Source organism: Salarias fasciatus, chromosome 16 (assembly GCF_902148845.1).
Source record: "Salarias fasciatus chromosome 16, fSalaFa1.1, whole genome shotgun sequence".
In the NCBI taxonomy this organism is placed as follows: Eukaryota; Metazoa; Chordata; class Actinopteri; order Blenniiformes; family Blenniidae; genus Salarias; species Salarias fasciatus.
In genome coordinates this window covers 2,094,192-2,117,311 of record NC_043760.1, presented here as the reverse complement: position 1 = coordinate 2,117,311, position 23,120 = coordinate 2,094,192, and the positions used below count along the sequence as shown (strand labels likewise).

General features: G+C 48.4%; 1 protein-coding gene across 1 annotated transcript in view; it reads left to right on the top strand.

Annotated features, from left to right (window-relative positions):
- kcnh3 (potassium voltage-gated channel, subfamily H (eag-related), member 3) overlaps positions 1-23,120 on the top strand; it is a 51,736-nt gene that overhangs the window by 5,256 nt on the left and 23,360 nt on the right. The window contains 8 exon segments of the mRNA XM_030112135.1: positions 1,353-1,487; positions 6,624-6,763; positions 8,009-8,265; positions 8,628-8,631; positions 11,492-11,650; positions 12,679-12,880; positions 21,525-21,835; positions 21,837-21,861. Of these exon segments, the coding sequence (XP_029967995.1) occupies positions 1,353-1,487; positions 6,624-6,763; positions 8,009-8,265; positions 8,628-8,631; positions 11,492-11,650; positions 12,679-12,880; positions 21,525-21,835; positions 21,837-21,861 (1,233 nt within the window).

Below are 23,120 nucleotides of genomic sequence, written 5' to 3'. Positions count from 1 at the left end.
AGGGTTAGCATTAGCTCATTAGCTTTAGCTTCTCTACACGCAAAGACACATGAAAACGCCTTTTCCTGTAAAAACAACTCACCAAGCGCAGACTCTTGCTCTTGCTTGATTGTTCTAACACTTGGTATTTTGGATGTAACTTTACTTATTGCAGCTTTCAGACGATGGTTAAAGTTAAAGTCCGTATAATCGCCACTGCGCGCAGCGATGGCATCACTTCCGGTTTCGCCACCGGAATTCGCCAAAAAAATTTTAAAACAGAAAGCATCAACGCTGATTGGCTCGGCCGTTTCACGACTGAGTGAAATCCCCTCTACCCCCTCTACTAAAAAAGTGGAAATTACAGTCTGATCTCCACGGGACTGACGTTAGAGCCGCTCGGGAGCTTCAGTCTGTTTGGTTAAAGCCGTTTTAAGAACAAGGACGGGAAACAATCAAAAACTTTCACAAATTCATCAAAAAGCTGACTGATTAACTGATCAACTGACTGACAGTTAATCACAGAGTTTGTGAAATTGTATCAGATTGTGAATCCTTTACCTGAAAATGTGAAACTGATGAAAACCAGTCCTTGAACCGACCATTAAACCGGGCCCTGAACCGGTCCCTGAACTGGGCCCTGAGCCCGAACAGGTCCCTGAACCGCTCCGCTGGATCTTCACCCTCACTCACCCCAGCAGGTGTCGTCACAGCGTCCGGGCCTCGTTTACACTGCAATGTTTCTGTGTTTTCATTTCAAAAAGTTTGGCGTTCGAACAGCCGGACACTGAGAACGGCATCTGTTTACACTGAGAACGGCGTCTGTTTACACTGAGAACAGCGTCTGTTTACACTGAGAACGGCGTCTGTTTACACTGAGAACGGCGTCTGTTTACACTGAGAACGGCGTCTGTTTACACTGAGAACGGCGTCTGTTTACAAGGAAACAGCAGAAACACTGAAAGCGGTGTCGTTACCATGAAAACATGGGGAATTCTAAAGAAAAGCCTCGAGCTCGGACATGAACTGGGAATATTCTCTCTGTTCCAGACGGTCAATCAGATTGTTTTCCATGGCTGGGGTTGGTAGTTTGAACCCATATCTCTCCCTCCCCATGGGCCAAGGTGTCCCTGGGGTCCCTGGGCCCCCCAAAAAATTCCATCAATATATATTGATATATATACACGGGGTTAATCCCGGCACGGAGAATCGTCAGGGTCTTCACAGGGTTTTGAACCGATCCTCGTGTTTTTGGCTGTAAATGATTGACTGATTGATGGATGGATGGATGGATGGATGGATGGATGGATGGATGGATGGATGGATGGATTGACTGACTGACGGCTGTCTGCTTGCCTCCCTGTGACCTGCAGGAACTCAGTTCTGGTGTCTCCTGGACATCGTACCCATCAAGAATGAGAAGGGAGAGGTGGTCCTGTTCCTCGTGTCCCACAAAGACATCACAGACAAGAAGAAGGACCAGGACCCGGACCAGGGTCCTGATATGGGTAAGGAGGACCTGGTTCATGGAGCGCCGTGTTTCTGTGACGGAAGGCCCTGAAGCAGGAAGTGGCTGGTTTCTGGAGGAGAGCAGTCAGCGAGCGCAGACCTCCACCCAACAGATGTGTCGTGCATCTCTGGTTACTATTTCACTGAAGTCCTGTTTACTGAAGGTTCAGTGTCTTTCTAGAAGCCGTCTGGAGCAACTCAGCTGATGCTTAAAACACTATTTAGCATTTTAATTCAAGCAAAACTAAGTTTTCTGAGTAACTACTTCTTTTCTATTGACTGGAATCAAGCACTTCAAAGCAAAGTATTTTAGTTTTAGTTGATAAATAATTACATTTTTGTATTTTATCTTTGGATTAGAATCATGGGTTGTGGCGTCGGTGACTTTTCTGATGCGTGCCTCCGGCTTGGAGCTCGTCCCGGAGCTTCTCTGCCTCAGACTCCCTGCTGTCTCCACCTGACGCTTTGACTCTCTCCCTCCTTTGGGTCTGCCTTTGTGTTCTGGATCGCGGCGCTGGAAGCCCTCCGGAGACGAGGAGTCGCTTCCTCTTTCCTTTCAGCTTTCACAGTGACGTCTCCAAATGTCATCTCCACCGACACCCTTCGCCCCGGCGCCGTGGCGGTCCTGCTCAGGTTCAGAACCAACAGACTGATCCCATCTACGCCTCAGATCTCTCTCTCGCTCTCTCTCTCTCTCTCTCTCTCTCTCTCTCTCTCTCTCTCTCTCTGCCTTTGAATCTGTTTTTAATCTCCAGTTTTGTTCAGAGAGCGGGATATTTGTTGCTTTTTGGGTTCGGAGCGTCTCATGTTGGTGTCGCACTGAGAAATTAGCGGCGTCTCGGCTCTCGTTCCAGCTCTTCACTTCTGCAGCAACTGTTTCAACTGACTTTTTGATCTTTTTCATCATGTTTTTCATTTTGCTGGTGCGTGTGCAGCCAGACAGAGAATTACCAACGTTCTGTGTTCTTCCAGACCCCGGATTGATTAAAGTGTGAAATACTTTAATAAGTAACAGAGATCAGGGCAGCGAGTGGAGGAGCAGTGCTTCGAAACTCCAGACACGACAAACAAACCCAGCAACACACTGCAGCGACGCTGGATCAGGAAGCACACACACTCACCAGGGAGAGACCGGAGTTCTGTGGTTTTGTGAAAAATTGATCATTTTTCGTCACAGACACTCTGCAGGACAACAAAGAAAAACTTTAATGTTTCAGTTTAAAAGTTAATAAACACTGTTTTACCGTTCATCCCTCTCAGTATAATTTATTTCTTAAGTTTCCCAGTTTGAGAACTCCTGATTTGTTGGATAATGGATCATCGGCGGAGTTGATGCTTCTGATACTGTTTTCTGTAGACCTTCTGTCGTCTTTGAGTTCACCACTTCTCTGTTTTTCCACCAGCAGTTATTGGGAGTCAGATAGAGGAACAGAATAACAGGGAGCGCTCTCAGTGACCAGATACAGTATCAGCTTGTTTTCAGGACCTTTTATTAAAAAGTGGAATGGGAAAATGGGAATTATGAATTTCTGAATGTGGATAGGTTCAAATGAAACGTGAAGCAGTGAAGATGAGAGCGCTCTGTCCCAGGAGGCCGAGGCACTGAGGGGTTCGTATCCTGCATCTCCTCCAGAACGCTGCTGAACCAGCAGCTCCAGTCTGGTCCATCATCTCTGAGTCAGGGTTCAGTCTTCTGTCTTCTCTGGTTCAGTCCTGAAGTCACAGGCAGAAACAGGTTGACTCCGCTGTGCAGTAAAACTTCTCAACCAATATGGGCGCTGAAAGGTTCTCCATGTTCTCCATGTTCTCCTCATTTTATCTTTTTCTATGTCCCTAAAAACTACAAATACAACCACTCCTTTGTTGGTGAACTTCAGTTTTTTTCCCTGAAGGCCTCAGCAGCTGCATAGAAAGCTTTTTTTCCATCATTGTTGGAACAGTTGAATACTTCAACAGGTATTTTGTTTTCAAAACTAATGTCTAACTATTGCTCATTAAGATATTTCAGCTCATTTTACCAGGTTTGACAAAGGTTTGGTTGAAATTCCAGAATAAGAATACATTTTTTTTTTTTTTTTTATTTTAAGACTGAGACTATTGAATAGAGGTGTCCCCGACTAGCTCAGCTGACCCACCTGAAGACGGTAGACGAGCTGACTTTATGCAGCATCCCGGCGAGTCAGACGCCCGGGGCGCCGTGACAGCCAGGCTGACTCAGAGTGCCTCTCTGCTGGGGAGAGGAGCTCCAACGTTCCCATCTGAGCTAATTGTGGCTAAATTAGCGAAAACTGTCAGCTGAACCACCTGAAGACGGTAGACGAGCTGACTTTATGATAACACTGGTGATGGATGAAGAAATATAGCCGAAATGAGCGATTTTGCAGAGATGATGTCCCGGGCTGAAGCTCCCTTGCCGTGGCCCCCGCTAAATCAGTTGGATCCAAATAACTTCTGGACTCCGAGCTGCACCATGTTTGTCGTGAGCGGCGCTTTCTATGCAAAGTCTATGGTGGATGAGCGTCGTGGAGCGGCGGGCGGCGGGGCGGCGCATCAGGAGCGTCATGAGCGTCGAGCGTCGTGAGCGTCGCTTTTTGAGAGTTGGGAAAACTGAACTTTCGACGCGCTGCCGCTGAGCGTCAACCAATCAGAGACGATCCCTCCGGTGCTACGTCACTACGAGTGATCCGAGCACCGATGCGGGCCAGCCAGTGTTGCTAACTTGACGACTTTCTCGCTAAATCTGGCGACTTTCCAAGCCTCTTGGCGACGTTTTTTTTGTCAAAAGCAACTAGCGACAAATATAGCGACCTTCTCTGGTGCTCTGGAGACGTGACAGGACGTCTCGTTGCTGTCGTCAATGAGCAGCGGGTGCTGCGTGAGCCCCTCCCCCGTCCCAAAGCGCTCACAAGCGGTCAGTCTCAGCAGCGCTCCCCGCTGCAGTCAGAGCAGAGAGGAGCAGGGCAGCCAATAGCGACTTTTGAGTTTATGAGCATGACACACCTAGAAATAACTTCCAGGTGTCAAAAAACCGGAGTTGCCCTTTCAGGTGGAAAGCCATGTTGGCTGTTGTGGAGTGATATGAAAGGAGCTGCTGACACAACTTGCATTTGGCTTTTTTTGGATCATCTTTGACTTGTTATGAAGTTTTTTTTCCGACATTGTGAGCCTTTTAAAGTGAAGCCAAATCACCACCGAGATGCTGCTCTGTGATGGAGCTCTGCGCAAAATCGGATTGTGCCACTCACCACTGGTGGTTCATTCACAAACACTAAATAGATAGAATATTGAATAAAAGCACAAGTTTAGTAAATTTTTCCACAGTGTATTTGATAGGCTAACATGTATATCAAATAGGCTTTATATCATGTTCATTTGGAAAAAAACAAGCAATTCTGCGTAAAATCAGTCATTCAGCACCCCCACACAGCTGTAATGGAATGGTCCTCCTTTAATAACCACATTTTGCGATGCTTTGACTGTATGATTGGCCGTCGAATCAGGCCCCTTTGCGTCCAGGAGCAACGGCAGCGTTTGTCAGTTCTTGCTCGAAAATGTAATAATTTTATTTTCAAAATTGCTGCCAGTCCGTCTGAATCAGTGATGCCATGAGAAGGTCCATCCCTTTAAACGGAGCGGTTTTATAATCATCAGGAGCTCATGTGTCGCTGAGCGCTGCCGTACTTTTCCGAGTCGTCAGCCAACTCGACAGCCGACAGCAGCTAGCAGCTAACAGCTAGCAGCAGCCGCTGTGGGGGCGGGGCCTCTGGAAAGATCCAGGGATTTGGTTTGATCGTGTGTCTCCTCCACTGGACTGGAGGCATCTGGTTCACATGTTCAGGCGGAGCCGCCAGGGAAGAACATGAAGTTCATGAAAACTCCACAGAAAACGCCTCCGAACAAGAGCCTGAAGCAGCGGCGTTCCCGGCCCCGTTACATCAGTCTTCTAACACGTGGCTTCTTTTCTTCATGAGCTCAAACCGGGGCAGCATATTGAATATCACAGCTTAAAGCCTCGGTGTTCTCGACCTCGGCAGTCAGACGGAGAATCGACCTCGTGGCTGCTAAACGCCGTTTCCTAAATGCCAAAACCCCGACTTCCTCTGCTCCGTTCGTCATGATGGTTTTAGTTCAGCCTCTCCTCTTTAAAGAGCGGTGTGACATTTTGGAAAATGGGCTCATGAGTTTTTGGGTGAAGTTTTTCTTCATTTCACGATTCACGATTGATGCTGCAGCTAATCAGATGATTCATATGTCACACGTCCAATTCGACGGCTTTTAGATCCTCACAATCCCGCCTGGAAGGATGAGGATGTAAGGAGCTGTGTAGGAAGTGGTGAGCAGAGGAAGTATTCCTGTGATGGACAGTGGAGATCTGCCAGCAGCCTCTCTTCTGTTTACACATTTTTAAATTAAATATCATCGGAAAGTGTTTTCAAAATTGTGCTCACAGAATGCTGAACTCTGCTTGATATTTGGAATTATTCTCATTTTGATATTTATTTCCTAGACTTGTCTGATGAAGTCGTCAAAGTGAAGCCCGAGTCTTCATTCTTTTTATTTGAATTCGTCTGGATGTGTGGGAACAGCTGCTGTTCAGGCGGGAGGGAAGCGCCATGCTGGGGCCGCCGAGGCAGAAACCCAGAAACGCCGAGGCGGCGTCTGCACCGCGTGAAATCTGTCCTTCATATTAGCAGCAAATCGAATTTACTGGCTGAAAATGAGAGCGATTTGGTTCCTCGGGTGGCTGCTTCATAAGCGCGGCTTCATTTTATGGACGAGGGGAAAGAAGGAAATGAAAGGAGGAAACGGTAAACAGTTCTTTTCTTCCTGTCAGGAAAACCGGCACTCGATATGAGCGAGATGAGAGAGAGTCATTAGTATTGATTCTGTCCGATCGTTCGCCTCTGCCTGAGAATCCAAACCGCTGGATTCCACCTGAGGAACGGCTCCAGTCGGTACAGACCTGCCAGTTCAAAACGTCGATATCATCCCTGCTATCAGCTCGGCGGCGCCGTGTTCGCCCGCTTCACGCCCGCTGCCCGGCGCCGCCTCGGGGTCGCCGCAGCGCCGCCGCCTTCCAGCCTCCCCTCCCGGGTGTGTCTCAGCTGGTCCATGTGTTCTCGTGTCCTCCGCAGACGAGGAGACGGGTCTGGAGGTGCATCAGGTCACTCGCCCGTCGGGCTTCAACGCCAACCGGCGCCGCAGCAGAGCCGTGCTCTACCACCTGTCGGGACACCTGCAGAAACAGGACAAGAGCAAGCTGAAGATCAACAACGTGAGTCTCTCTGTCCCGTCTCCAGGTCTGCTCTGTGCTCACAGCTGCTTCAAGTCGCCACGTCCATCGAGCGTTTAGGAAAAGTCCCGTCCCGTCGGGTCGGTGAGCGGCTCAGCGCCGGCGGAGTGGTTCTCATCTGCAGGCAGGAAGTGGTGACCGGGTGACGGGAACGCGGACGTCCGGCTGCTGCTGTAGCGAAACGCAGAGTTCTGGACCTGAGTCACATGACCTGGACAGGTCTGAGCGCCAGACTGGTTAAAAAACGAGTTACGAAGTTCAAACTGTTGGAGTGGTGTGTGAGCGGCAACTCTCAGACGGCGCCAAGGACGCCAAAACGTCACTTCCCCTTCAGCCGACGGCAGAAACATGCACGCTCTGCAGTTCCTTCTTGTGAGGGCGTGCACGAGCACCACTCAGGGCGTGCACGAGCACCGCCCAGCCTGCCTTTTTAGGGTCATTATTTTAAATATGCAAGAAAAAAGAAGGTCAGAGCAGTTTTTGGCCTTCATTAACATCATTGTCAAGTAAGGATTTTAAAACTGATGAATTTCTCCAAGGTGAAAGTCTTAGAATATATATTAGAAATATAATAATAGTAAAGTCATATACTGTATATAATATGAATATTTTCCCTGATAAAATATTGGTGAAATCAGAACAGTGTTTAGCTGAAAGCTCAGTCCTCAGCATTTTATTTCCTCTCTCCTCAGAATCCACGGAGCTCGGAGACAAACTGTTCCCAGAAGTGTTTGACCTCATTTTCTGATCTCTTCTTTCCAGCTCTGGATTCAAACTTTTTTGGGGTTAACAAAAAAGAAAAAAAAAAAAAAACACTTTAAAATGAGCGACACAGTTTTTCTTCCGGCTGGTTTTGAGCATCCAGACGGGGAACTGTAATCATTTTACTGAGATTCAGACACACTGCGGTGCAGTGAGAGTGCTTGAAAACACACTCCAGCGCCTCTCTGGAGCTGCAGCAGTGCGGCGCTCTCCGCCGTCTGTCCTGATCGAAATCGTCCAGGACTAATTACATCTGAGTGTGTGAACTGTGTTTATCTCGTCTTGTCGTCTTGTTTATCTAGCTTGTCTGTCGTCTCCATGTCTGCTCTTTAGTCCGTTTAAAGGTGAGCTGAACTTTCTTGAAGGAACCTGCTGCAGGTTTAACACTAACTCAGTCATTTGGTTTGTATTGTGAATCTGAAGTTTGAGAAAATTAAAAGTTCCTTGTCCCTGCTGCCCTGGTAGAACATGTTTGGCGAGAAGCCTCCGATCCCGGAGTACAAGGTGGCCGCCATCCAGAAGTCGCGCTTCATCCTGCTGCACTACGGGACCTTCAAGGCGGGCTGGGACTGGCTGATCCTGCTGGCCACCTTCTACGTGGCCGTCACCGTGCCACTACAACGTGTGCTTCAGCGTGGCGGCTGGGCGCGGGACGAGGGCCCCCCCGGCGCCCTGCGCAGCCCGCCCAGCGTCAGCGACATCCTGGTGGAGATCCTCTTCATCCTGGGTGAGGCTCGGCCGGACGCCGCTTCCTGCCGCTCGCGTTCATCTGAGCTTCATTCAGAAAACCTCACAGGTGCACTGTGGGTAAAGAGAGAGATCATGGAGATGGTGGCCACTATGTGGACCCTGAACGCAAATGTGTTTGGATCAGGAAAAGCTCTTATTATAACATCCCTTATTTTAAAAAATAATGATTGAAAAGATCATTAAAGTTTGAGTGAATCCAGTCCAGCTAACCTCTGCTTCTGCTGCTTTTTAAAGCTTCAGTTTGAGATAAACATCAGAAAAGAAATAATCTTTTAAACAGAAACATAACAAATAAACATCCATAAAATACTCAATAGATTTCAAAATTAAAGAATTTAGTTTAGTTTATTGGTTTATTTCACAGGGGACAGTGTGAGAAAAACATTATTTAAAGATGCTTCACGCCAGATTCAGCCTTGGCTAATTTCCATCTGTAGTCCCTGAGCAGGTAATTCTAAAACATAAAAAGCGCTATAATCACAGAGCTCTACAATCAGACTTACACGTCACTCAATCCCAATCAGTCACACAATTACACCCTAAATTAGAAGACATTAAACATTAAAACAATAAATTACAATCACATTTCAATGGCAACACCGCTGCTTCTCAATACACTTTTCTCTGATGCTGCAAGAGAAGTTTCTCAAGCCTTTTGATAGTTCAGTGCTTCTGGGAGTTTGTTCCATTGTTTCAATCCCTTTATAGAGAAGGCCCATCGTGAGAATGGAGAGTCGCGAGAAGGCAGTCTGCAGTTACTGTGGCTTGTGGACCTAGGAATCCTGGTCGTCACCTCTGAGCAAAGTTGGACACATTTTTTCAGTGGTGGAGGTGCACAGTTGTTCACAATTTTAAAAATCAATCGCACATTAGAAACACAATTAGGTTATCAAAGTTTAACATTTTGTGTTTCTCAAAGATCTGACAGTGATGATGTCTAATTGGCTTTTTATCAAGCACTTTTGCAGCTTAATTATACAAAGATTTTAAAGTTTTCAATGTTGTTTCACTTGTCTGTGACCAGCAAGAAATACAATAGTTGATATGAGAGAAATCATCGCATCGAGGTATATTTTTGCTGCATCATGGGTCAATGTATCGCTGATATATCTAAAAACTGACAGACCTTTTTAATATGTTTTTTAAAGCTAAATGTTGGGTCCAAAATGAAGCCTAGATATCTGAACTCCTCTACTACTTTGATTTGACTGTTGTTTACGTGGCTGCTTGGGAAGATTTTTCAGCCATCAGGTTTTAGTAAAATACATTGCCACGCTTTTATTTAAATTCAGTGTGAGTGAAGCTTCAATGAGCCACTTTGTGATGTTTCCCATAACATCAGTTAATTTCTTAGCCACACTGGTGGCATCTTTTCCATGCACGTAAACAACAGTGTCATCTGCATACATTTGTATCTCAACTTCACTGCATTCTGTGGGAAGATCGTTTATAAAAGCGTGATTTATCCATCATTTCCAGACAAAATGTGTCTTTTATTGTAAAAGTTCAATAAATCGTTGTGGTTCAGAAACAGTCGAACATGAAGCTTCAGATTCACAGAGAACAATCTACGTTTTCCCCGTTTCCATGGAGACAAGGCAGAGCGTTTTGATAAAGTTGCATCTTCAGTGGCTCTGAGCACCGTTGTCATGTGAACGTCACCAAAACACCAAGAAAGTTTCCTGTTTTCGGTGGAAAAGCGTTTTTCATTTAAACTGTCCTGACTAGTAACAGGAGGAATTCTCCTGATTTCCCTCGTTTAGTCGTAGAAAGGTTTGTCTGGTCCAGATGAGGCTGTGGGAGGCGGAGCTTTGATCGTGGAGATGTGCTAGGAGAAGGGAAGCAGGGAACCAGGGAACCAGGAACCAGGAACAGGGAACCAGGGAACCAGGGAACCAGGGAACCCCTCTGGTCTCCCTGACGCGGCGCCTCACGTGGTTTTCACAGGATTAGCAGCCTGTTCCGAGCTGTTGGCGGATCTTCCCTCTGAACCTTTCGTGTTTGAAGGGTGGAAGTGGAAATGGAGGCTTGTGAATGTTGCGACATCCTGAGACGATTCAAACTGCAGAGTAAGTCTGGAGAGGAGAAACTCTGTTATTTCATTAACTCCCACTGATAGGAAGTCATCTGCTGAATCAAAGTTTTCTTGATGTTTTAATGATGCATGCAGCAGTAAAAGGAAGTGAGCCATTCCGGGCTCCATTACTCCTCATTTCCAAGCAAACAGCGACTCCTCCCACCTCCGCCTCGTTCGCCGGGCCGCGGCCCACTCGTCCGGGCGCTCCTCAACGGACAATTTGGTTTAATGGAAAAACAGTGAATCGTGTCCATCAGTGAAGTTTTGCAATGAAATTAGCCGAGCCGCCCGCCGCTTAATGTCCGACCGCTGTCAGTCCGGATCCTGCCCCTGATGACGGACTGCCTCATTATCAGCGCGTTTCCTCAGCAACAACGCCGGATTCAAACCTTTCACTCAGGCATCTCTGCAAATGATGAAATAAACCATGAACCCAGCGCCGACGCGGCCGGCAGACCGGGGCCGCGAACCAGGAGGATCCGGTGACCTCTGCTGCTCCTGAACCCAGAGGGGGGTCCTGGACCCCGAGGCCAAAGTAGCATCTTCATAGCCTCAGAAGTCTCACTTCGCCTCCAGTCATTGCAGGACTGGAGGTCAGACATGGCCTCCTGGCAGCTCGTGGGCTTTGTGTGATTTTTGTGACCCTCGAGCCAATTTTTCAAAATTAGTTACTGCTTCACTGGTAAAAATGTGATCAAAATTAAACCATCTGAACACTGAGACGACTGATAAATGGCTGAATTGCTGTGTTTACTACAAGATAAACAAGTAGTTAGTCCTTTTCTTTAAATTAGCTGAAAGAAATCCTCAGAAATTCACATGATGGCTGCAGCTCTCGTCTCCTTCTAACCCCGACCGGAACAGCAGAACGTCTCCTCTGAGTCTGGTTCTGCAGGTTTCTCCTTGTTAAAAGAAAGTTGTTTTTTTCTGTCCACAGTCTCCTCTAATTGCTGTTGAATTGCTGGTTTTTCTGTTAAAGTCCTTTTGAATTGATTGTTGTACCTGGAGCTGTAGAAACTGAACTGAACTGAACTGACTGGTCCCAGTTTGGCCCTCTGGGATCGAACCTGGTGTCTCCATGAGGTGCGTCTGTAACCGCCCTGCCGCTGACTCCCCTGCAGGACATCGTGCTGAACTTCCGGACCACCTTCGTGAGCACGTCGGGCCAGGTGGTGTACGACGCCCGCTCCATCTGCGTCCACTACGTCACCACCTGGCTGTTCGTGGACCTGATCGCCGCGCTGCCCTTCGACCTGCTGTACGCCTTCAACGTCAGCGTGGTGAGTCTGCTCTCGGTCCGCCGGATGCATCGCGCCGCCACCAGCTCCCATGTGGTTACATTAGATCAGCATTTCAACCGAAGCGGCGTTCGTCAGGCAAACGTGACGCCGCTGCATAACCCAGCGTCTCGTTAATCTGAGTACCGGCTCTGGAAATCTCAAAAGACGCTCATACATGAATTACAGTACTTCATACAAAATTAATATTTAGCTGGACTGTTAGGATCTCATTCACAGCATTTCTATTCAAAGAGGAATAAATTAACTGTTTTTTTAATCTCTATCAACAGCAGGAATGTTGATTTCTGAAAATTACGATCAGAACATTCCAAAGACAAATGATCAGGATTTATTGAAGAAGAATAGATCAATTAATGAAATGAGTCACTTTATCCTGTGAGCAGGTCGCAGGTTTAATTGGATTAGTGTTGTAAGGTGTGATGACCATCAGCAGGATGCTCCCGTGGCGCCCGGCGGGGTTCCAGAGGCGAGCGTCCGGCTGCAGGCGCTGGAGAGGTCATAGGTCAGGGCCGCTTCCACGTGTCCGCCTCAGCCCGGCGCCTCGCTCTGTTCGTCCTCCAGACCGGGATCAGGGTGGAGGATGAGGAGCTGAAGGCTTCAGGAGGCCAGCTGAGAGCAGAGAGGAGGAGAGTGAAAACACCTCCTTTATGAGATCAGTCCTCCTGTAAACCAGATCAGACTGAACTGCAGAGCAGAGCGTCGTCGCTACGTAACGAACCTCATCCCTCCGTCACCGCGGCTCCTGTGAGACCTCGGTCCGGGGTTTTAGAGACCAGACACACCGGATCCGTAGTCAGTCCACCAGCACTGCGAGAACGCTCCGTCCGTACGCTCCTCCTTCAGCCTGTTCCGCTGGCGTTCCACCGTCTGTCGGCACGTCGGTGTGAGACTAATGGGTTTAACCCTGAAATCACTCATCCAGCGGCTTGTTTCCTCTGGTTGTCAGAAAATAGTCAGGATGTTTTTTTTAATGCCAACTCCTGTCTCGTCTGGATGTCCCCCTGCAGTACTTCGGCGTCCACCTGCTGAAGACGGTGCGGCTGCTGCGCCTGCTGCGCCTGCTGCAGAAGCTGGAGCGCTACTCGCAGTACAGCGCCGTGGTGCTGACGCTGCTCATGTCCATGTTCGCCCTGCTGGCCCACTGGATGGCCTGCGTCTGGTACTTCATCGGCCGCCGGGAGATCGAGAGCCCCGGATCCTGGGACATCGGTGAGTTCGCTCCGAGAGCCGTTCCAGCACCACGCAGCTGATTGCAGCTGGAGTGGAAACATGGTTCTTTCGGTTTGGGCTGAATTCAACTGATGAGCCTCTTTTCCCCCTTTCTTCTTCCAGTTTGTGTTTTTTTTTTTTTTTCTTTTGGGGGGTGGGGGGTTAATTAGTTTCATTCAGCTCATTTAATCCCTTTCAGTCATCAGCTCCATTCATCCATCGAGTTTCATATTGTCCAGAATGAACCGTGTGGTGACGTGCCGAAGTGCAAACAGGAGGTGAAGAAGTGAAGCTTGTTTTGTCTCGGCCTGCCTTAAAGTGTCCATTTGTCTCCTAACCCAGTTTATCCAGCTTCACGTTGGACGTGGACAGTGGCCCGGCCCGGTAAAGTCCTGCCAAAATAACCTTGGAATTTAAACTCCAACGTTTTTTAGCCAATTTTAACGAAACCTTCTGTTGCAAAATCCAGCGAAATGACCCAGAGAGTCCTCCTGTAGGCTGTTTTTCCAAACTCCCTCTGGCAGCTTGGCTTTGAGGCTAATGCTAGTTAGCTAGCGCTCACGCCAGCGCTGCCGACGCTTCAGCTCAGCTGACGGCTGCGTCGTGTCTGCTGCTCTTCAGAAAGCTGTAGTGTTTTCTTGAAGTCTTGTTTTGCGGCTCGTCGGGCCGGATTGGAGCCTCTTGCTGACTGCCTTTGGCCCACGGGCTTTATGTTTAACACCCCTGCTCTACATCCATAACTCTCTCATACTGCGAGTCTCTGCCAACCAGAAGGTGACACTGAGCTTGGATTTCTGTTCTAAACACTTCACCTGTGCTTCACTGTTTTTTTAATCCTTTTAGTTTTACTGGTGAGATCCAGTGCGCTGACCCTGTGGGGAAAAACAAAAACCAAAATTCAAGTTTTCATTTGGCTGTTGCAGTAAACTGTTCTCATCCGATCTAAATTTAATCTCAGGAGTGTGCGTGTTGGGAAACGTCCGCCAGAAGCAGCTCTGTAGCCCATTTCCAGTGTTTGTGCTGCCGTTTCTCAGTGTGTTTAAATGCAGCGTCGGTGTGAAGCAGCTCCAACAGACAACCACGCTCTTCTGAACGAAGCTGCAGACTCTGTCCTCAGGAAATAGGTGCAGGGTTTCCCAGATGCACAAGAAATGAGACGTTATCTGGATCCACTTCAGCCCCGACGGCACGGAAACGTGAAAACCCGTAAAAACACACTGGGATGTTTCCTTGTGCTTCAGAGACGCGTCCAGCATAAAGCAGATGTAATGAGCTCGATACGCAAAGCGCAGCTTCAAGGGTGTGCCCTGATTTTTCTGCAGGACGGATTCTGATCAACAGACGCAGCTTTGTTGAGATTACGCTGTTATTCACTTCCCAATGAGAAACCAACTTCAAGAAAAAATCTAACCTCAATAACAGAATTTAATAATAAAATTTTTATTGTAACTTTTATTGTAAAAGCAAGCAAATGAATGAATGAAGTTAAAAATGAATGAAGTGACGCTGTTCTGGAGACTGTGGACCAGGCATGACCAAACTCTTTCCTGTGAGGGCCACATAGCTGTTCCCCCCTCTGATGGGGGGCGCGGTCAGTTTGTAACAGAAAAAACTTTGTAAAACAGTCCAGCTCAAACAAAAGCAGCACAAAACTCCATCTCTGTGGAAAATGCACGTTAAACCCATAAAGCCCTTGTTTGCATAATAAAAAAAAAAAACACGTCACAATCATTTCATCAACCCGTCTGACGTGTTCAGAAGAAGCCTGATTCTGCAGAAACCCGCCCAATCTGGCAACACGGAGCCGCTCCAGTCATAGAGTTTTGGAGTCGTTTGACTTTCCTACAATAGTTCATTCTGCTAATGCGCATAATGAGTAGATCACGTTGTTTGTTCTGTATTCTACCAGAAGAAAACAAAAAAAAAAGACTGTTAAGGCAAAACACGCCACAGATTTATTTTGAAATCACTTATTTTGGAACATGTATCTGTTTTCCTTCCGGCACCCGACTTGCTTTTGCGGCAGCTTGCTTTTGCTTGACGTGGCAGTGCTCCGGCGTCCGGAAAACTGCAGTCCGTCCCGAAAGTTTCCGAACTGCCGGACGGGCTCCTGAGTGGCGCCGGAGCCGCACCGTGGCGGCTGTGAGCCGCCATATTGATTTGAATGACTACTGATAAGTTGCGGTGTCCGGACCGGAGCCGGACCAGATCCGGTGTGAGCCCGGCGTGACTCTCGGATTTTTTTGGCGGGGGGGAATCGTTGGTGTTGTTCAGGGCGCCGTGCCAAATGAAGCGGTCCTGTTCTGGAGGCAGAATGTCTGCCCTGCTCTGCTGCATCCTGCCTCTCGGTCGCTCTCCCGCTGATTGGCAGCAGCCCGCCTGTCTCCGCCTGTCTCCGCCTGTCATTGTCCACATCCTGGCAGACAGTCGGTAACACCGGGGTCGCCTGTTTTCGGCGGCCCCTCGGTCGGCGGCCGTTCAGCAGGCCTGCAGTCTGTTCTTGAGGTGAAGTCAGATATCAGCTGTTGCCTGTCACTCAGCCGCCTGGCTCCGGCTGCAGCTGCTCTCCTTGTTTGCAGGGATATCAATAATTCAAGGCGGCGGACCGACGGCGGTCCCCACGGCCCGCCGTCAGGCTGCAGCTGTGCTCTCTGGACCAGACACACAGAGAAAGATAAGGATGTTACAGCTTTTTGAATCATGGCTCGAGGAGCTTCGGCCCCCCGGAGGCTTCCAGGATCTCCAGCGTGACTTCTGTTCAGGAGGTGCTGCTGAATTTGACTTGAGGAGGAGGAGCTGAGCTTCAGCCGCTGCTTTAGTCCAGTCAGGAGCTCAGTGGGTGGAAGGTAACCGAGGTTCTCCTCTCTGATTTGATCATGTTTCATTGTTGGGACGCAGCAATACCTCTGTTTGAAACTACAGGTACATTACTAACTTTCAGCTGCAGCGAGTTCTGAGAACAGGACTGACTTTTATCCAGTTGCGTTGCTTCGTCAGAGGAATTCATTCTTGAAACTTAAATCATGAAAGTTTTCTGCTTCGTGTTTAGTAATTCATGGTTTTTCATGGAAAACCCTTTGGTTAGCCTGTATTTAATTCTTTTTCTGACGAGGGAGTTTTGAAGGGTTCTGATTGGACGGAGGAGGAAGTGATTTCATATTTTCATCAGACAAACTCCACTTCCAGAGGTTTATTCTGTATTCACCAAGAAAACATGGAAACGAAATACTTAGACTCAGAAAATGGCTTCTTATGTGCGGAGACAGAGGTTGGCAGGATGAATCCCGTGATCTGCGACTCCATATATGTATCTATAAATGGGTCCGTCGCCTCCAGCTGGTGAGACATCAATCCGCCGCAGATGAGAGAAACATCCTCCAACGCTGTCGTAACAAGCGCCATGAATATTGCATCACCTGCTCGAGCTCGATGCTTCACAGACCGGATTTCACTTTCATGTCGAGGGACTGATGGAGGAATCCGCAGATCCGAGGTCGGAGACGGTTCTGATCCAGCCGAGGCCGGCGACTCGCTGTGAACAGGCTCAAAGATTCATGGGTAACACTTGACCACGAGGCGCTCGGGAAACATGCAGACCAGCCCATGCATGATTCATGGGGCTTCGCTGATGCTGCGAAGGAATCATGATGCTCGCCGTCAACAAATCCGGTACATGTTATTTATTTAGGGCTCAAGCGGTGAACGATGCCTCGACTCCCGACGAGCCACAGCCGAAGCTCTGGAATTAAACTGACAGATTGAGAGGTTTTGTTTATTTGTTCCAAGGTTGTTGCAGAACAGACTATTAATTCCTGAGACGTGGACACGCTGCGTTATTCTCGTCCTCACGTTGAGGAACTGATGAGATCAACCGAAAAGCAAGGAGCTCTAACCGAAGCGTGCCATGAATTATTTCAAAGAACAGATGAAAAAAAGTCAAATGAGGGTCAGATTTTGGACCAGTGCTCAACACTCCTGCCCCCCACTGAGACTATCCTGAGTCTGAGAACCTTTCACACTGAAGTACTGAGTCTCAGCGATCGGCAGACTCAGGACTTCAGTGTGGACGGAGCTTCAGGTCTCGTTTACAGGATATTTCAGGAGAAAACATTTAGACGTCCGCAGACGGTGCAAACTTTACTTAAACTTTACTTGAATCGATGTCACACTCAGTGGAAGTCGCCAGTAAACCAGCTTTGCTTTCTGTAAAGACTCTCACTTATAAATGCAGGAAGTCAGGAAACGCAGCCTGCTGGTCGTTCAGTGAGTTCGAACCCTGGAGGCGCTTCTGGCCAGTCGGCCCACGAGCCGCGATCCACGATCCACGATCTGCGATCCACGATCCAGCTCTCCTGCAGGCTCTGTGTTGACGGGGGAGATCGACTCAAAGACACCGAGTTTCTCCTCCAGGTTAGCTCGACTGCTGCCTTCAAAACAGCCGTCTGAGGTGGGTTTTGCCCCGACGCCTAACTGGGATGCAGCCTCAGCGCCTCCCCGAACAGAGGGAGTGTGGTTCTCATCCGAACTTCCAGATGAACTCTAAAATGTTGCAGGAAAGCAGGAAGATTGCTGCACACGAAGTAGCATCGTTCACGCCGCAGCTTTTCAGGCCACATTTACTCACAGCCTGCTACGTACAAAAAATACTTATTCCCCCTTCTGTTTAAAAAAAATCCTCATTTACATAAACCTGCATCCCGAGCTTTGAGACAGGCTAGCCAATCAGAATCCCGGAAAAAAACAACACAGGTCGCACATATATGATGCTAGCGCCGCTAAAGCTCGTGCCAATGTCGATATTCTAGCACCGTTAGCAATGCCATTATGCTAATCACATGTGCATGTTCTTGTTTTTGCCCAGTTTCATCGTTTAAACTGGTCGAGCTTCTCGGCGGCCTGCAGGACTTCCTGGAGAATCTGTTAGCAGGTTGGACAGTTAGAACCACGTAGCGGAAATTACATCGCACAGCGGCGGCTTCAAGAATAGGTATATGGCCATATGACCACTAGCATTAGCCTCATTGTAATTAACGGCTGTATTTCCTCCGGATGCATTTTACTTGTGGTCACTAGTGGTCCAGTAGCGGCTGTATTTTCTCCGCGTACGGCAGCCAACACGCCAGGGATTGGATGAAAGATGACAAACCCGTGAAGCCTCGGATATGACCGGATGCCGGTCCTTAAGAACGCATATTTATCTGGTGGGGATGGATCTGCAGATCTGCTCGGATCCGGTGGAAACACAGCCGTTTGTTACAATGGAGATAATGCTAGTAGCCATACATCTATCTATTGCCATATATCTATGCTTGTAGCTCCTGCTGCTCTTAGCATCAGCAGCTAGCAGAACCTTCTCAATGCTAAAGCGTCAGTTGCACATAGTGTCATTCGTCTCCGTCTCTTCCTGTTTACAGGCAAACGCCAAGGCCAGGTGTTTCTCCTCTTTCCCTGGAATTCCAATATTTTCTGAGCTAGAATCATTTTTGGTGACTTGTACTCGTTTACTTCCACGAACGAAGCTCGCCGCGTCGCATCGGCGATGTTTCACCAGTACAGCTAGTCCGTGCTGTATCAGACCCGAACCTGGTGCCAGTATCGATGCATCCCTACATAAAACCACGATGAAGTACATGAATGGGTGGAAAGATGCTTCCGGACAATTCCGTGTAATAAAATCAGGTCTATTCATGTACGTCTACCGAGACTTTGTCATGTTGTCGGCCTGCAGCATCAGGAATTCCCTCCACGGCGGAGCCGGGCGGAGCCGAGCGGAGCCGCGGTGACGGAGCTGATGGAGGTTAAGTTCCTCTAATGACAAAGTAATTAGCAAACTGCTCAGGTGTTAAAGACTCTAATGTCGCTGGTTCTGCTGCTCGCAGCTCCATCGCCACTCCTGCTGATTTATGCTGGCAGGCCGGTCTCTCTTCACACACACACACACACACACACACACACACACACACACACACGCTCACAGGGTCAAAGCATCAGTCCCAAAGTGTGTGCATCCAGAGATCAATGGAGGAGTGCATCCATCTTGTATTATTCATCGCTCTTGTTGTGCCGTCGGTGGTTCGGTTGCATTTCACACTCCAGTGCCTCAATAATTCATCCTTCCTCACCTCACATTTCTTTGCCTTCTTCCCTCAGACCTTTCTCGCCGTTGGTGTCTCAGCTGCGTGGCTGCGGTGGTGTTTTTATTAACGACTTGCCTCGGCGGCTGCTTCTCATGACGAGGTCGGGTCAAGAACACACTTTGTTTAAAGGAAGCTTTTTTCAGATGGTCTGCATCTTCTGTATTCAGTTTGAACGGTCGGCTTTAACACTGTGAAGTGAATCACAGTGAATTATCATCTCTCAGTCGGAGGAACACGTCAGGCAGAAAGTCAACGCTTCGGCCAAAAAGTTCCTCTTAGAATCAGAAATCCTCAACAGACTGCTGGAAAAGTGCGAGAAAAGTACCTGGAGGTGAATATCTCCCTCTCTCTCTCTCACACACACACACACACACACACACACACACACACACACACACACACACAGGGAGAACATGCTGCCATAGACAAATAAGAGTAGTTATTTACCACACAGGAATGTGGAGCTGCAGTGAAGCTTTTTAAAAATAATGAGGCAGCCTCGGACGTGTTGGGGAAACTCTCCGGCTCGGCTTCGTGTCGTGCAGCTGTCAATGCAGCGAGTGTCTGCAGGACGGGTGAAGTCTGAACACACCAGCTGTGTGTGGAGGAATCGTAGAAACCTGCCGCCGCCATGATGTCTGCATGTGGAAAATGCAGCAAACGCAATATATGTACAGCAAATACAGAGAGAGAGAGAGAGAGAGAGCAGAATCTGGTCTGCAAGAAGCTTGTTCGACTGAATACAAACTCGCCTAACGAGTGTTCTGGTTTGTTTTTCTTTTTTCTTTTATTGTGCAGCAGACCAATTAAGAAGTACACCTGTGATATTTACCAGAGCTGGAAAGTCATCAGGAAAAGCAGATTTCAGCCATGAGGCTCAGAGGTTCCAGCCTCATGGATCCAGTGTGAAAACTACCCAGGTGTCCAGTTACTGCACCGAGGCCGTCCTTCAGTCAGGATGCTTCATGTGTGAGAATGAAGCCATGTTTCTAGTGTCAGTCCATCCAGTCAGGAGCGTCTCTCAAAGATGGCGGCTCGGAGTTTAACGCCGATTCAACTGTCGGCGTTCAGAGTTCTGTTTGAAGAGAAAAAGACCACCTGTTATCTCAGTTCTCAGGTTAGGTGTTGACCGTGTGTGTGTGTGTGTGTGTGTGTGTGTGTGTGTGTGTGTGTCTGGCATATAAACTAAGGGGTTAAAGGGTTTGCCCTTTGACCCCTGTAGAACGGCTCCGTTTGTCTGCATCCTAAATAACACAGGAGATGCTGAGCACTGAGGCAGCGGGTTGCTGGTTCCATTCCATCTGGTCCTGACTGCTACTGGGCAGGACGTTGACCGGCAGCCGTTACGTTGTTGTGAAGGTGATTAGCTGAAGCATTAAAGACGCCTCAGACGAGATTCAGTCAGACCGCTTGTTTAAAGAACAGGTTCGAACCCTCAGCTCCTTCCCGTACCGAGCGCCGGCTGATGAGCCTGATGAGCCTCTGAGCCTGGTTCTGCAGGGTTCTCCTCTGAGTCTGGTTCTGCAGGGTTTTCCTCTGAGCCTGGTTCTGCAGGGTTCTCCTGTGGGTCTGGTTCTGCAGGGTTCTCCTCCTCTGGGCCTGTTCTGCAGGGTTCTCCTCCTCTGGGCCTGGTTCTGCAGGGTTCTCCTCCTCTGAGCCTGGTTCTGCAGGGTTCTCCTCTGAGCCTGGTTCTGCAGGGTTCTCCTCCTCTGAGCCTGGTTCTGCAGGGTTCTCCTCCTCTGAGCCTGGTTCTGCAGGGTTCTCCTCCTCTGAGCCTGGTTCTGCAGGGTTCTCCTCCTCTGAGCCTGGTTCTGCAGGGTTCTCCTCTGAGTCTGGTTCTGCAGGGTTCTCCTCCTCTGAGCCTGGTTCTGCAGGGTTCTCCACCTCTGGGCCTGGTTCTGCAGGGTTCTCCTCTGGGCCTGGTTCTGCAGGGTTCTCCTCCTCTGAGCCTGGTTCTGCAGGGTTCTCCACCTCTGGGCCCGGTTCTGCAGGGTTCTCCTCCTCTGGGCCTGGTTCTGCAGGGTTCTTCTTGTTAAAAGCGAGTGTTTCCTTCCCTCAGTCTCTTGCTGCTCTTGTGGATCTGTCGGGTTTTCTCAGAGGTGTCCAGAGATGACCATGTTGTAATTGGTACTTTATAAATAAAGCTGAACTGAAGTGAGCATGGGAACAGTGCCGTACTCTAAAAGCTCTCAGCTGTTAACATTCATCACTGAGATTGAGAAAACTTTATTGATCCCACAGGGCAATTCATTTGCAGCAAACCTCGACACAATTCACAAACACAGCAAAGTCATTCGTTGTGTGTCAGTACTAACAATTCAGAAAATGTAAGGCTCAAGACCAACAATTGTACGACACAATATTAAAGAGATCAATATGTCACATAGTCCTCCCTACTTAAGGATGCAGTACCGGAGCTGATAACGGGGTCCTGCATCCCCGCTACCGGCTGCCTCAGTCAGCTGTTTCCGTTCAACAGCTGTGTTCTTTACTTTGTCTTCCTCCAGGTTGGCTCCACGAGCTGGCCAAGCGCCTGGGCACGCCCTACTTCCTGTCCTCGCTCTCCACGCTGGCGCCCTCTACTGGCCTCCCGTCCAACGGCTCCTCGCAGTGGAACGCCTCGGCGCCGGAGGCCGGGACGGCGGAGCCGTGGAACGCCAGCCAGTCCTACGGGAACGCCTCGGGCGCCGGCGCCGTGCTGGGCGGCGGCCCGTCCATGCGCAGCAGCTACGTCACCTCGCTCTACTTCGCCCTGAGCAGCCTGACCAGCGTCGGCTTCGGCAACGTGTCGGCCAACACCGACTCGGAGAAGATCTTCTTCCATCTGCACCATGCTCATCGGCGGTAAGACACTCGGAGTGTGTGTGGGGATTACTCTCCGGCCAGAGTACTCAGTCAGCTCATTATCCTGAGTGTGTGGCAGCTATGTGCGCACACACACACACACACACACACACACACACTCTCTCCCTTGTGTACAAAATCACCCAATTCACCGTCTCATTACGCTCACGTCTCTCGATTGAGCTCCATTACATCGGTGGCTCTGCATTTCCTTTTTGTAATCAGGAAGTAATAAAAACAACGACAAACATCAACAGCTGATGCATTTGGCCACGAGCAGAACAACCGACAACCGACGACAGCGCTCACTGAACAGGAAACCGTCCCAACGACTCGTCACATGACCAGCGTTCCTGGGTCATTTTAACCTTCAGCCTTAAAGCACTTCAGCTGTTTGCAGGTTTTCCTTCCTCGTCTCACGACGTTTTCTCTTGTCTGCATCTCCGACAGCTGTTTTAACGATTCGTTGAAGACATATTGAAACATAACACTAAATGCAGAATGAAAGAAACCAAAATATAAATACGTATCACAGTTATCATTACCACTAATAGGCTGTGTGTGAGAACAGAAGATCTCTGGACTGCCATGAACTAACTCCATTTAATATTTAATGACCGGGTAACATAAAGTTCCTTCAGCAGCTCAGTCCCAATGGGTTTTCAGTTGGTGAAATACAGAACAGATTTTATGTGAACATTTCAGTGGCTTTTATTGCAAGCATCAAAACTTTCAGAATTATGTCTGGTGAATATGAAAAACTGCTGAATTAAAATAAAAAATGGTAACACTTTACTGAAGCACCCCTGTATAACACATTATAAGTACATTATAGCACTGTATAACTATAGTTATAAACACTCATAAATGATCACAATGCTTTATAGCATCAGGACCTGACCCTAATCCTATGCTGTATAGTGAGTTATAAAGCATTGTGATCATTTATGAGTGTTTATAACTACTTATAATGTGTTATACCGGGTGCTTCAGGTAAAGTGTTACTGAAAAAAACACTTACAAGCTTTGGACTATCAAAACTTCCTGTTTACGGGAGAAAAGGCTGATTTGGGCAACCTGGCTTTATGATGAGTTTCGAGCGCTGTGCATATTTATATGAACACACACACACACACACACACACACACACAAAACCCCCGAGTTTATTTAATGTTTAAAGAGAAACGTTTCAGGAAAGTTTTGGATTTAAAGCGACACTAAGTAACTTTTCAACCTTAATAAAACATTTTAATAGCTTT